Raw genomic sequence first — 16,592 nt, forward strand, 5'->3', positions numbered from 1 at the left:
AATGTTATTGTTAATCAGTTTTATGAGCTTTCAATATTGTAGGCCTTCACATTTAGTTTTTTTTTTTTTTTTTAACTTTGTGGTATTAGGGCTTCTAATGCAAAGGTAGTCCTTCCTTCTTTCACGACTCCCAATTTTCCTATTCTTCAAGCAATAGTTCCTTTATGTTTTTTCTCATTTTTAAATAAACATCTTCACAATTTTCCTCATCGATATGGACCGATGACCATGCGGTTTTATACCTTAAGACAATCACGCCAAAACCATTGCCAGCTAACACGATTGAACAATATTTCCATGTTAGCAATGCTCGGTGCTGACAGCAACAAAAGTCTAAATTTCATTAATTCTGTTTCATAGCTGGTACTGTACAACATAAATGATCGGAAATTGTATTCTCTATAACTTTTGTTATGTAGTACTCTTCAATAGAACAACATAGGTATTTAAAAACAACATTTTAGGCACCTTCCCCTAAACTACCATTTCATCCAGCGTGAATAACATTATTTAAAGCCCAGATTGTATTGCCTTATTCATTGACTTTACATACCAATTTTCATTAAATTCTCTTGAGCCACTTTCTCATGATGCACAGACAGACAGACAGACAGACAGACAGACAGACAGACAGACAGACAGACAGACAGACAGACAATTAAAGAGTGCACTTCCTTGTTACTGCGGACATGACCGATACAGAAATACCATTGTTTTTAAATTCTGAGCAACATACAGACAAAACTCTTTATTTTATATATTTTCCTCTCTCTCACTCTTTCTTAAACAGTAGGCCTACTTCATTTCATACTTAACCCTTCCTTTTGTTATATTTCTATCTAACAAGTGTTTTTACTACCATTTTACTTGATCACCTAACCACATTAATTTTCAAATTTATCGCATGTAGATCAATAAAAAGCTCCAAGTTTTTACTTAAACACATCCAGACCATAGTGGACTCAGTGTTGGAAAATTCACTGGTGAATGTTAGACATCACTTTTCCTTCCTGACTTGAAATGCCATGTACTGGATTTTCTGATGGTCAGCAATTTTAAGCCAGAGTTTTAACTCAAGCCAACCAAATATCAGATAAAAGAAATATTGGTCAAATGGATAGGAGCCCAATCTTTCAATTCCCAAATACGGCGGCTACCAGATGGATTCTCTCTCTAATTTATCCATCTCTGTTAACTTGCCTGCAATTGGCTTTACGTCGCATCGACACAGCCAGGGTGTTAACTTGTGACTGTCATGGTAATGTAGCCTAACTGGAATTCTATTACAGTATTGTTGTTACAAAAGTGAGAATGTTACCTTACACTTGGATTTATATCTATCACTATAGAATTCGTCAGTTTTGTACTCTTTTCACCTACCGAACCATCCACGACCAACATACGCCCGTAGGGGAGAAGTATAATCGTAGGCGTGGCTCCTACACCAGGCTCAACACTTAGTCCAACATCAGACGGTGATGCAGATTCCAAGTCTGTTGCCATATGGCAGCAACAACAGCGTCGTCTACAGAATGCTCGACAGCAAGGTGCACCCCAGCAACAGTAGGCGACAATAAAACACAGCACTGCGATCATAACAAGAAGAGCCACCAGACCCTGCCCTTGTTGAGCGTGGACAGGCCCACTGTTCTGGCTTGCTTTGCCTGTAACATAATGAGAGAATATACTTATAAACCTTGTATATCATTCCAAATCTTCCCAAACCATTCACATACCATATAGAAATAATAAAAGTGCAAATTCACTTTCTTTTAATTATGCTTAACTGTTTTGCCTGGTCTAATAATTCCTCCTTTATCTCAGCCCTTTTGATTTTCCTCTCTCAGGAAATGTTTTACATACTATTCTCTTATCTAGGTCCATCTTTCATCACAAATAATTCTTAGTTTGAGAATACTCTCCCTTTGAGAGAAATACTAAAATTTCAAATCTTATTTGAAAAGCAAGGACGGTTTTGCATCCACGAAAAATATCATGGCTCTGGCATTATGTTTTAGGACTGCTCGCACAAATAAAGAGAATTTATCTGGTCATACTGCATACAAGAACTTTTGGTTCTCTAAATTTCCTAGTTAACGATCAGCGATACAAACATACCACTCCTCGACAGTAACTAGATTTATGTCTGTCTACAGTCGCCTCTGTTGTGACCAATAGCATGCTTGCATTATCAGTGACAGTCCACGTGGCGTATTTCAAAAGCGTGCCGGTCCTGAAGCCAGCTTCCTTGTGAGGTCTCAAATGTTGCACAACTAAATGCAGTTCTGTCCTGTCTCGCTACTTGCTCTCAGAGGCTAAGTAGTTGAAATGGAGCATTGACAATGCTGTGTCTCGAGTTGGGGAAATGCTGGCACCCCGCGGTCAGGGAATATAAACACAGCTAGGGTTCAAAAGTGTGCCGGTCATTAACGATGAAGTTGCAAGACCTATACCAAGTACACTATAGAGAATACATGCCACTTTGCGAGATATTGCAAGACATTGACTGCCAGCGCACCTAGTGGGAGGGACTTGAAACCGAGTGTAGTAGTGCACTATGCACTATGCACTATGAATTATGCCAAAAGTGTTAGGATCCAAGTCGTCTTTAATTAAAAAGTGCTTACAGGAGTTTCCCACATCACATTGGATGGTAAAATTATATTCTGTGACGTTTGCAGCAAAGAGGCGAGTAAAACTTGTTTTATATTTCCCCCTAATGAGTTATTATCAATATAGCATGTTGGCCTTTGGTCACAGGGGTCCTGGGTTCGATTCCCGGTAGGGTCGGGAATTTTAACCTTAATTGCTTGATTTTGCTGGCACCGGGGCTGGGTGTATGTGTCGTCTTCAACACCATTTCATCCTCATCATGACGTGCAGGTCGCCTATGGGTCTCAAATCAAAAGATCTGCATCTGGTGAGCCAAACTTGTCCTCGACACTCCCGGCACTAAAAGCCATACGCCATTTAATTTAATTTAATTTAATTTCATCAATATAAAAAAATAAACATGGTATTTTAACTGATGCCTCTTATAATACATAAAATTGAAGCTAGCGGCTAGACGAACAGCTAATGTTCCTGGGCGAATGATGTATCTAATGGTTTCAATACAAACTATAAAAGGTATAAGAACTGGAGGGGTTCCTTGAGGGACTATATGAGCGAATATATGGGTTGTATGGTTGATTCATCCATATAATATGAAAGATAATCATAAAGGTTGTGCTAATGCGAGTGTTAATACTAGATGACTAGAACTTGTGAAAATATAAGGAAATAGTCTTAAAAAATAACATTTAATCCCCTAAAAAAACTGAGGTCTAGTAATCACTATTGCATGTTTCTGTGGCCAAAATCAAATCGAATCAAATCAATCACTACTGATCTGCATTCAGGACAGTCGCTCAGGTGGCCTAACTCCGCTTCCAATAAATGAATATTTGCCCCAATTTGTCCTCTTGAATTCCAGCTTTATCTTCATATTGTGATCTTTCCTACTTTCAAAGATGCCACTCAAACTTTTTCGTCTACTGATGCCATTCCGAGCTGTCACTGGAGAGATGGCGTGGAACATACCACTTATTAAAATATTTTCAATACGGACCCAAAAATGAATTTTATCACATGTAACATACCACTTAGTCGAGCAGTTCATCTCCTTTCTCCCAAGTCTTCCCAGCCCAAGCTTTGCAACATTTATGAAACACTACTCTTGTCGGAAATCACCCAGAACAAATCAAGCTGCTTTTCTTTGGATTTTTTCCAGTTCTTGAATCAAGTAATCCTGGTAACACTGGAATCATACTCTAGATGAGGTCTTACCAGAGATTTATATGCCCTCTTTTTAACATTCTTACTACAACCCCTAAATACCCTCATAACCATGCGCAGAGATCTGTACCCTTTATTTACAATCATATTTATGTGTTTACCCCAATGAAGATCTTTCATTTTATGAACACCTAGGTACTTACAATGATCCCCGAAAGGAACCTTCACGCCATCAATGCAGTAATTAAAATTGAGAGGACTTTTCCTATTTGTGAAACTCACAACCTCTCTTTTAACCCCGTTTATCTTCATACTATTGCCTAATGTCCATCTCACAATATTATTGAGGTCATTTTGCAGTTGCTGACAATCTTGTAACTTATTAATTACTCTGTACAGAATAACATTATCTGCAAAAAGCCTTATCACTGATTCCACTTCTTTACTCACATCATTGATATATGTAAGAAAACATAAAGGTCCAATAATACTCCCTTGAGGAATTCCCCTCTTAATTATTACAGGGTCAGATAAAGATTTGCCTACTTTAATTCTCTGAGTTCTATTTTCTAGAAATATAGCCACCCATTCAGTCACTCTTTTGTCTAGTCCAATTGCATTAATTTTTGCCAGTAGTCTCCCATGATCTACCATGTCAAATGCCTTAGATATGTCAATCACGATGCAGTCCATTTGACCATCTGAATCCAGGATATCTGCTATATCTTGCTGGAATCCTACAAGTTGAGCTTCAGTGGAATAACCTTTCCTGAACCTGAACCGCCTTCTATCTAACCAGTTCTTAATTTCGCAAACATGTCTAATATAATCAGAAAGAATTGTTTCCCAAAGCTTACATGGAATGCATTTCAAACCGACTGGCTTGTAATTTTTGACTTTATGTCTATTACCCTTTGCTTTATGAACAGGGGCTGCTACAAGCAACTCTCCATTAATTTGGTGTAGCTCCTTCAACCAAACAATAATCAAAATAAATACTTCACGTATGGTACTATATCGCTATCCACTGTCCTTATCTCTGATTCTTCGAAACCTTATCAATTCCAGCTGCTTTTCTAGTTTTCAACTTTTGTATCTTACTGTAAATGTCATTGTTATCATATGTAAATTTTAATACTTCTTTAGTATTAATCACTCCTCTATCTGGACATTACAGTATCGTTGTAACCAACAATCTTTACATACTTCTGACTGAGTACTTCTGCCGTTTGTTGGTGGTGGTTAGAATTGTGATGTGTCGTCTGAATGTGAAGAGAAACGTGTTGGAACAAACACAAACTCACAGCCCCCGAGCTAGAAGAATTAATTAGACGCGATTAAAATCCCCGATCCGGCCGTGAATCGAATCCGGGACTTTCTGAATGAAGGCCTCAGTGCTTACCATTCAGGCAATGATTTGGACAAAACAAAATCATTATTGACTTCCATTAATTCTATCAGTATAAACATTCAACTTTCATAGTAGAACAAAGCAAACATCGATATTTATTTTCATTATTTCTATCAATTTTAACGTGCAACTTTTGTAGTTTCAATCTCGCCGCCTGATTTTTAAGGTCGGGCCGCTAGATGCGCCAGTGTCAACATATCTTCAGTTTAGTACAGGAGAATACGGAAGTGTCCAGTATTGTCTATAGTGTATTTGGCTATACATTATATCTCTAGCCTAGAGGGAAGACATTGAAAAGGCGTGAAATGTGCGTGACAAAGCTATTAAACCTTTGTTCATTTCTCCAATATCTGTATGGACAGTAGATTCTTGACATCATATTTGTTACTTCACCCTGCCGTGAAGCGGTAATCAGTAATGTAACTTCCGATGACGTGCCGCGCAGCATCCTGACAATGCTAGTTATTCATCTCAGAGAATCTGTGTGAATCGTATTTATATGTTACTATGCGATTGGGTTCGTGCACTGAAAGACTGGTAGTTAATAGGCCAACTTTTGAATATCGTATTCTTGTATAGGCTACTATAGGTTGTTAAAGCACGAATCTGATGGAAGAGATAGGAGATTTTGTGTCAACACATGATGGAAATAAAGACACTGTCAATAAACTGAAAATGAAAGACTATAAAACAAATAACAGTAGCTTAAGCTCCAGGAAATCCATGGAAGACTAGGGATATTCCCCGAAAAAATGTTGTTACGAATACTTACCATGTTTCTGCATAGATGCCAAGCAGAAAATTTACTTTATAAGGCTGAAATTTCAGTTAACGAAAGTACTCTACAAAATATTTAGCTCAAGAGTTCCAGTCGCAAGGATAGTCCAACATGATTGCAATTGGTAAATAATAAATTAAACCGTTAATACTCTCGTTTAGGCGTGATTTTATTAACATGGAAGTGCAAATTCGCAAAACAGTATTGGTCAGGTGAGGGCTCAAGAGTAATTTGCAAGACTCCAATCCACGGCCTAACAGGGTTACCAAATCTCACAGAAGGTCGGGCGCTACCAACGTGTCTTGAATTTTCAAGCGTTTGCGGGCAATTACAATTCTTACTAACCATTGCTTCTCAAAACGAATTAATCTAAGGCTGGTATGGAAAAATCTCGACTGATTTAAAGAGGAAGAAACGGAAGTTGTAACTTCACGCAATCACGGGAAACTAACATAAGTGTTTTTCCTTTCAAAATGTTACAGGAAATCGTGGATCATAGAGGTGTAAGAAGGTGCAGTGGTGAATGGGCGGACGAGGAATTGACCAGAGTATACGTTAATGCACTAAATTTTGAAATTGTATTTCGTTCCTTCCTTCCTTCCTTCCTTCCTTCCTTCCTTCCTTCCTTTTCTTAAAATTCGATAGATAGAAGATCTGAATAAACAACAGCAGTATAATAATGAGTTCGTCAGCTCCAACAACAATGACTTAGAGTCCAAAAATCAGGTACAAAACTCGAGAGAATTATCAACATGATAATATACGAGGGATGAGCATTATACCTCTGAACAGGTACACTATTTTATAAGAGCATGTTTGCTCCACTAAGTTCCATAGCCTAGGAGTCCGAGCTCCAAAATGAATACAGTCTAACCTCTCCGAGGAATACATTTCTTCAGCGCACAAAAAATACCTGACAATCTTCAAATGAGGTATTTACAGTCACTTCTGCTCAACAGCTTTTCATTTTTCCTTCCAGAAACATAAACAGAGGCAATGAGTATCCATACTAAATGGCCATGATAAAAAAAAAAAGGAAAAGATTGATAATGATCGGCCAAATACAAAATGCAGGGAGGTGATAAACCTGCACTACTCCTAGAAAATTCTTAAAACCATAAGTGGGCTCATGACCCAAGGATACAGAGGCTAAAGCCTATTCTACGCCGGGGCGACTAAATGAGAAACATTAAATACCAAAAGAGTGTTAAGAATTTTAGAGAATAAGAAAATGTAGTCACCCCATACCAAGTTGAATCGGAATCAAGAGGGGGTAATCACACTTGTTCCCTTACATGACATATTTCCCAGTAGCGAATAAAGCAGAGTCCTTAGACTGGCCGACAATTTTACATTTAAACCACCAGGTTTAGAAATTTACATGAAATAAAAGAGCTCTGAAACCTTCCCCTCAAGCTATCTGCCGGAGCAATCACATGTTAAGAAAATTCTGCCATTACCTTGAGTCGCTGGGTCTTCCTAACGTCGACCTGCGGCCCCTGCCCCTTTAGTACACGCCGCACACAATAAAATGGAGCGATGAAGATGACAATACGGCCCTATAGCGCCCAGCTTTTATATCATCTCGTGGCGAAGTTTCCAGAACTCTTTACAGATAGGCTGGATGCCTGGACACACCCCCAATTTTTATTGGCTAGAGAAAATATTCACAAAATTTCTGATTGGTTGATTAATACAAGAGATTGAAGGGGTCAGAAGTGTTGACAACCTTGACTCAAGAACAAAACAATCTTCAAAAACTAAGGTTATCCAACTGTGAAATTTAACTTTCCCTTAAGAATTGTCCCTAATCCCGCCAGAGAGGGCACTTAAGGCCAATGGAAGAGACATCTAATAGTTAAAAATCCAAGTATCTTGCATAACATTAGTTCAAGTTCAATTAAATAGATGGCCTTATAGAAGGCGCGCAGTTTATCTGGACGGAGAAGGTACACAAAATATTACTCACTGTTAAAATTGATTTCGTTTTGATGCACACGTAACATACTAAAATGTGTTCCTATTTAATAACAGACTCTGCTGACAGAATTTAATTTACTGTAAAATCGTTGCATTTAAAAGATATAATTCCGGAAAGAAGTTTAGATTTTTTACGACAGACACATGTACTGTATATTTTGAAGATCCGGACGGTTGGCAAATCTAAGCTCAAATATTGACGTTCGAAGCTCTATTGGAGCAGTAAGAATATTGATCAGACTATTTTTTTAACATACCGGTACCTACTAATATATTTCGAGCGATACATTGTATTGACTTATAAAGAGTTTTCCTCGCCGCTGACAAAAGAAAAGGATAAATGGATACATCCGACAAGACAAAGCTACAGAACATACAGTAGGCTTACGTAATTCAATGAATGCGGAGACAAAATATGTAAACTATGTTTATGGCCAGCTCTTTTTCCCAATTTAACAGCTTCGGCCGTTTTATGAGGTAGGTACTTGAAACTTAAAAAAGGTAAACTGTACAGAAATAATTCACGCACAGATGAAGAACTGAAAAATGTCATCTGCAGTAAAATTTTGGAATTACTGGAGGCTCAATTATAGAAGGTAAGTAGTGGTGGTAGTTATTGTTGTAAGAGATGTACAACTAGGCAATCATCCTCTATATAACACTAACCACAGAGAAAAAAGTGATCCAGCACTTCGAAAAATGAAGGTACTGGCCAAAGGAAAACAATAACCATGAAGGATGTGAAAATTAAATACTCCCTAGCACTCAGAACATAATAGCGTCGTGGTCGAAAAAGATCAAGAGATGACCGAGGAAAGACGAAAGTGGGGAGCCTGGCACAATTAAGTGAAAGCAATGCCAAGCCTCAAATAGGGTCCCATGGTCGCAAACCCACATTCCCAAGTTGAGAGCCCCTGGGGCTATTTTTAGTCGCCTCTTACGACAGGCAGGGAATACCGTGGATTTATTCTATCGTCCTGTAAGTGGTTAACTGTGGTATCATCTCTCGATCCAACATTTATCTATAGGCTAATGGAGATCATTTCCAGTACTTGCTGTAATATGGTAAGATTAGCTGATGTACCCGTGCTTCGCTACGGAATTCTATATTGTTAAGTAGTGTACACGTTGTGAGTAAGATTGTATTAAATTGCATAGCTCTTAACGTTACCCAGAAACACGACAGTAAAGTCCCCATATGTCTTTTTTTTTGCTAGTTGCTTTACGTCGCACCGACACAGGTAGGTCTTATGGCGACGATGGGGCAGTGAAGGGCTATGAGTGGGAAGGAAGCGGCCGTGGCCTTAATTTAGGTACAGCCCCAGCATTTGTCTGGCGTGAAAATGGGAAACCACGGAAACCCATTTTCAGGGCTGCCGACAGTGGGGTTCGAACCTACTATCTCCCGAATACTGGATACTGGCTGCACTTAAGCGACACGTCTTTTCTCATGTGAAGACTGGGTCAGGAAATTTTCATTGTAATGGCAGGCCCTCTTGCCTGTTATTTGTCACAATCAAGTTGGGGAGTTTCCATTATGATGGCAGACCCACTTGCCTCCTGCCAGTCAGAATCGAGTTGGGCAGTTTTCATTATAATGGCAGACACTCACTCTCCACCTGCCTTTTTACACCCTCAGAGTAGTTTTCCCATACGAAATCAACATAGGTCGTTACAATGAAGTCAGGAGGAATGTCGCTATTAAAAGCAATTCTATCCTATGAAATACTCCATCAAATGAAAAACCGCATTTTTTTAACTTTTAACGAACAGTATACTAGGGTGCCGTTCTAACAGTCCAAAGTTCCAGAGCTGTAATGACCAGGCTGCAGACCGCCGTGAATACTCCTCTGCCATTATTCCTTTCAGTGTGCACACTGCCCATTCCAGTCAGCGCCTCAGAGTAGAGATCGAATAGCTGAAATACTATGATGAACCAGTATATTACGTACCAGTAGTATCAGAAAATTTATGAACCAGAGGAATAGCATGTTAAAGAAGAAAGTTATCTAATTCTCCAGTTGTTTGTCGCCATTATTCAGGCAGGCTGTTATACTCAGCATGCAGTAGTAATCCCTTCGATGTGAAGGCCCACAATAAGGAAAGCTCATAAAAATTATCAACAATAGCATTACATGTTTTAAATCATATGCTTTGTCTCTTCTGTCGCTACCTTAAGACAATAATGACAAAAACCATCGAGAGTTAACACGACTGAAAAATACTTCCATACCGGCGTTGATAAGGACAAAGCAACAAAAATCTAAATACATCTAAATTCATTAATTCCCTGATCATAGTCATCCCCCTATGAGTGGGGACGATAGAATAAAACCCACAGTATTCCCTGTCTGTTCGTAAGAGGCGACTAAAAGGGGCCCCACCGGCTCTGAACTTAAGAGTATGGATTGGCGACCACAGGGCCCTTAGCTGAGTCTTGGCATTGCTTCCACTTACATGTGCCAGGCTCCTCACTTTTATCTATCCTATCCGACCTCCCGTGATGAACACTTGTTCTTTTCTAACCTGACAATAATACGTACTGAGGATTAGGGAGTCTTTCATTTTCACGCACTTCGTGGCCCTTGTCTTTCTTAGGCCAATACCTTCATTTTTCGAAGTGTGCAACCCTTACTTTTTTTCTCCCTGATTAGTGTTAGGCTATATAGTTGTACTTCGTCTTAAAACAATAATCACCACCACTCTTATCATAGTCGGTTCGGTAAAACTGAATAAATGATCTGAGATTGTATTTTTTATAACTTTTGTTTTATAGTACTTTTCGGTAGGACAAATAAAATAGGTATTTTAAAAATTAAATTTTAGATGCCTTCCCCTAAACTACCATTCCATCCTGGGTGAATACATTTATTTATAGCCTAGAGTGTAGTTTCTTATTCCCCGATTTTACATACAGATTTTTGTTACATTCTGTTACCTCATTTTCTCGTGGCTCGGTGTTGACATGAACTTAGCAACAAAAATAAAAATGCATGGATATCTCTGTTATCATAGCCAATATGGTAAAATTGTATAATACATAAATGATCAGAAATTTAATTCCATATAACTTTAGTTATGTAGTATTTATCGATAGGACCACCAATAACATAAATATTTGAGAAGTACATTTTAGGTCCTCCCCTAAACTACCATTCCACTAAGTGTGAATAAAATTATGTAATCCTAGATTGTAGTGGCCGGCTCCGCGGTGTAGGGGTAACGTGCCTGCCGCTTACCCGGAGGTCCCGGGTTCGATTCCCGGCCAGGTAAGGGATTTTACCTGCATCTGAGGGCTGGTTCGAGGTCCACTCAGCCTACGCGATTACAATTGAGGAGCTGTCTGACGGTGAGATGGCGGCCCTGGTCTTGAAACCGAAGAATAACAGACTAGAGGACCCGTCGTGCTGACCACATGAGACCTCGTAATCTGCAGGCCTTCGGCCTGAGCAGCGGTCGCTTGGTAGGCCATGGCCCTTCGGGGCTGTTGCGCCATGTTCCTTTTTTTAGATTGTAGTGGTTCATTCCCCGACTTTACCGATTTTCATTAAATTCTCTCCAGCCGTTTTCTCGTGATGGACGTATAGACAGACAGACAGACGTTACGGAAATGTAAAACGTGCGTTTCCTTGTTACTGTGGACAAGACCGATACAGAAATACCGTTCATTTTCAACTCTGAGCAATGTACAGACAAAAAAAAACACACACATATGTATGTATATATATATATTAATTAATTACAACAGTCGACTATTTTAGTTGTCCGGCTGCTTGGCTGAATGGTCAGCGTACTGGCCTTCAGTTCAAAGGGCCCCAGGTTCGATTCCCGGCTGAGCCAGTGATTTTAAATGCGTATAGTTAATTCCCCTAGCTCGGGGACTGTGTGTTGTATTCGTCTTAATACACTTCTCTTCATTTAGATACAACACACCACACTACCAACCATTACGAAACAGGCAATAGTGAACACGTCTCTCCACATAGGTCTTGAGTCAGAAAGGGCATCCAGCCATAAAATAAGGCCAAATCCACAAGTGTTGACCCCAGTAAATTGGCTAGGAAGAAGACAACTATTTTAAATGATTTTAGTTAAGAATGCGAGCTTTCTAGTTTCAGTACAGATTACTGTAGTACAGTTAATCATCAGCGCGCAGCCACGTCTTAAAGGCGACAATATCCTGAAAGCCGATTTTAACGTACTTCCACCAGGGTGCACTATGTTCGCAAACCAAAGTATATTAATTTTTCGAATGGAAAGCAATATGATAATATCATTTCGGTCAGTAGTTCAAAGCCTCTTCGAACAACTGGAAATAAAATATAAATTTCTCAGAAATTTTCCCCATAGGAGTTGAGTAGATTTATCATCATAATCATTCATTCATTCATTCATTCATTCATTCATGTCATATCGGTCAACTTTGGACCACATCATTTCAACTGGCTACTTCTGGTTTTGATGTCTGCCCAGTACTTCCGCATGCGTTCTCGGTGTCGTTCTTTCCTCTCCTGCGATCATGCCTTTCCTGTTTCTAATTTTGGCTTGTCTCGGAAACCCTGGAACGCTTGAAGTTTCTTCTGTAGTGGACACGCTCTTGGATGTCATTATGTGTGATTACCATTTCTTCAATGAACCAAGCCCCTTCGGTTTTCTTCTACTGAAAGAAAGTAATGATACGGTTGGTCAGTCTTGTTCCCCGCATTCGTGTTACATGACCATAAAAGGTAATTCTTCTTTCCTGGATGGTGTGGGTGTATAGTTCATCGTTATACCGTCTTTTGTGCTCCCCATTGTCTTTGACGGGACCTCTTCCTTTCTTTGGCCTCCAGTTTCTCGATCAGGCCTGTTTTGTTCATTGCAAGACATTCTGAAGCGTATAAGACATCTGGAAGGATGACACTGCAGTTATGCCGCAGCTTTGCTTTGAAAGATATGGACCTTTTGTTGTAAACGCCCTTGGTTAAATGGCGTGCCGTTTTCATTTTGTTCATCCGTAATGTAAAGGCTTCTTTCTCTGACAAGTTTGGTGGTATCAGTTCTCTCAGATACTTGAACTTATCTACTCGTATAATTTTGTCTTGTCCCACTCTGAGCTTTCTGGGTGCCAGCTTGATATTAGTTAAACATATTGGTTCTCAAAAGAGATCTGGAAGCCTGCCTTCGCTGCTCGTGTTTTAAGCTGAAAACTTGTTCCATGGCTGTCTTTAAGGAGTCGGGAAAACTGCAAGATCATGTGCAAAGGCTAGGCAACCGACATCAAACTTTCGGCTTTTGCACCCTAACCTGACCTCGATTTGAACTCCTTGATTATTCAGTTATTTGCCCCACTTCCGAATGACCTTTTCATATTATTATTATTATTATTATTATTATTATTATTATTATTATTATTATTATTATTAGGGCCAGGAGTTTCATGGAGTATATGATGCATAGAATGGAAAAGAAATACCCGCTTTCCCACACGACGATTTTGTTATATTTCCATAGATATTTCGTGTTCTCTCCTTACAGAACCGCAGAGCGGGCAATATTATATTTGACACTCGTTTCCATTCTAACAACAAATACTACTCTTTGGCTCCCCCCCCCCCTCCCGAATTTACTGAGTTCTCTACTTGGCGGGATGTATTCCCTATTCCACGTTTCTGTGACGGTTGGTAGTGTGGAAATTTGTATGTAGATGCAGAGAAGACGAACACAAACTACTTCTTCTTCTTCTTCTTCTTCTTCTTCTTCTTCTTCTTCTTCTTCTTCTTCTTCGTCGTCGTCATCGTCTTCTTCTTCTTCTTCTTCTTCTTCTTCGTCTTCTTCTTCCATCTCCTGACAGAAGGATGACTACCATCCAGAGATTCGTTCTTTAGATGCTGCAACACGAATCAGCTCAACTCAATAGTGGAACAGTTGAATCAAGTTTTCAGATTATCAATCTAAGAAATGCATCTCCTTCCGCGTCATATCTTCCCTAGAATCACCAGCTGCAATAGATTATATTTCTCTCCTCGCATCGCATTATCGAGATATTACATCTTTCTGGTTTTGACAGTAGGCTATTTAATATTTCTTTTCTCTTTCACATTCGCTTCATTACCTCATCATTTGTGACCTTATTCGTCCACTTCGACCCCAGTATTCTACTATAAGTCTGTAGCTCAAATTCTTTTACTCTGTCCATTTCAGTTTTCTTTAGGGTCCAGGTTTCAACTCCATGCAACAAATTAGAGAAGGCATAACATCACTGAAGTTTAATTTTTAGAAGTAAGTTAAGGTCTCTGCTGCAGAACGCTCTCCTCATTTTATTGAATGCATTTCTTGTTTGGCGAATTCTGGACTCTATTTTCTCAGTACAATCAATTAACCAAAGGCAGTTAAAATCCTTGGCCGGGCCGGGAATCAAACGCAGGGCCCTCTAAACCGAAGGCCAGTATGCAGAATATTCAGACAAGGATCCAGAGCTCGTCCATTTTTACCTATTTCTGCCCGAAATTTCTGGCCCTAGTTATAATATATTAGGAACGTCGTCACGATGACACCCAGGCCCTTCCGATGCACGTGATATGATCTAATAACAGGTATCACTGTGGTGTCTAATACTGATGTAGGGACGTGATACCTGAGTGATAACATACTGGATTCTTACTAAGGTACCGAGCTCGATAGCTGCAGTCGCTTAAGTGCGGCCAGTATCCAGTAATCGGGAGATAGTGGGTTCGAGCCCCACTGTCGGCAGCCCTGAAGATGGTTTTCCGTGGTTTCCCATTTTCACACCAGGCAAATGCCAGGGCTGTACCTTAATTAAGGCCACGGCCGCTTCCTTCCAGTTCCTAGGCCTTTCCTATCCCATCGTCGCCATAAGACATATCTGTGTCGGTGCGACGTAAAGCGAATTGCAAAAAAAAAAAAAAAAAAAAAAAAATCTTACCAAGGCGGCTGCAGTTCGAATCCCAGTCAATAGAAAGTGCGATTTTTGGAAACGAAAATTCACGGTCGTGTGGTTCGGATGTACTTCGTTAGTGATGGGAAAACTGTTTTTATGTGTGTAAGTATTCAATTAAAACAAAATACATTTGACATTTTTATGATAATGGATGCAATAAAATGAAATGAAGCGACCCTCGTAAACTTACTAAACCAGCTAAATTTGCAGCTTAGAGGTCAGTAATGTGATTTATCGATATTCATTACCAATAACTGAGATAATGTTGGATGGCGCAATAGGAATGTTACCGTTAATTCTGCGCTTGTAGTAATTAAGAGACTCGCAGCAATAACCTAAATGCTGGCTCTCCTCCAGGACGATAGCTATTTGAACATCGGTGTACCAACCTTGGGTCAACGCAATGACAAATTGCGCTTCTTAGACTCCGGTCGAACGAAGTTGAGTTTCACTCGTCATCAATACATCACAGGATATTGAAATTAATATCTATTAAGATAAACATTCATGCAGTTAAACAAATTTATTGTGATGCGATAAGTTATGACATTCAGTACAAACGAACATTTTTCCTTTTTTTTTTTTTTTTTTTTTTTTTTTTTTTTTATACAAGCTACATAAAGGTACCGTATATTATGAAATGTCGTATGGCTTTTAGTGCCGGGATATCCCAGAAAGGGTTCGGCTCGCCAGGTGCAGGTCTTTCCATTAGACTCCCGTAGGCGACCTGCGCGTCGTGATGAGGATGAAATGATGATTAAGACAACACATACACCCAGTCCTCGTGACATTGGAATTAACCAATTAAGGTTAAAATCCCCGACCCGGCCGGGAATCGAACCCAGGACCCTCTGAACCGAAGGCCAGTACGCTGACCGTTCAGCCAACGAGTCGGAATATTATGATGGTTAAAGACTAGACACTTCAACTTGAAATCAAGAATTTCATATGAGATGTGCATAGACGAACAGGATGACACCACCAGCTATTTGGCAGTGACGTCTGATGGTATCTGAAGCTGGGTGTTGCACCAAAATTTTCAATGTCACATTTTTAGAGAAGCAAAAATAACAAACTCTATTATCGTTAGTAATGAACTACATTCTTATTAAAACAAATGTATCCGGCAATTAAAATACAGGAAATAATAGGCTAATTATTCATTTTAACTAAAGTTATTCTGATCTCACGTTACCGTATTTGAAAATTTGCCGCCCTGTTTTTCATTGATGCAAAATGTTGATGGCGTGGAAACGAAATTACCGTTGCGAGAGGTAAGAAGGTAGGAATGAAGTTATCTCCTCAGTGGTGCAATCTAACGAGAACATTTGGAATTGTTTCTCGATAGGAGGTTTGCTGGTCTCCTGCAACACCTAATCACTTAATACTGACGAGCGTGCTACTTGATGCTACGTACAGGCTTAGGCTCATCCCTGCTGAAACCAGCAAACCACATTGCGCCGCGCTGTTCTGTTTGGGAGTTGGAGTAGGAAAGCAAACCCCCTAAGTTTGATTCGAAGCCGGCAGCGTTTCTTCATCTATTACGAAGCATTAATACATCGAACGACCAAATATGGTTGATGTTAACATATTTTAGATTAATATTAATGTAGTTCAAACACTACTGTATTAGGGCAAATAATTTTCTTTTTCTTATCATTCTTCCTGGACTTTTCCCAATTACCTGGGTCGGTACTTTGTATGGA

At 39.5% G+C, this 16,592-nt stretch overlaps 1 protein-coding gene across 3 annotated transcripts in view; it reads right to left on the minus strand.

The window, feature by feature from the left end:
- LOC136870609 (uncharacterized) overlaps positions 1-16,592 on the minus strand; it is a 162,486-nt gene that overhangs the window by 15,433 nt on the left and 130,461 nt on the right. For all 3 annotated transcript variants that reach the window (XM_067144930.2, XM_067144929.2, XM_067144931.2), the window contains one exon: positions 1,381-1,664. In XM_067144930.2, the coding sequence (XP_067001031.1) occupies positions 1,381-1,664 (284 nt within the window). The remainder of the gene's footprint in view (positions 1-1,380; positions 1,665-16,592) is intronic.

Source organism: Anabrus simplex, chromosome 1 (assembly GCF_040414725.1).
Source record: "Anabrus simplex isolate iqAnaSimp1 chromosome 1, ASM4041472v1, whole genome shotgun sequence".
In the NCBI taxonomy this organism is placed as follows: domain Eukaryota; kingdom Metazoa; phylum Arthropoda; class Insecta; order Orthoptera; family Tettigoniidae; genus Anabrus; species Anabrus simplex.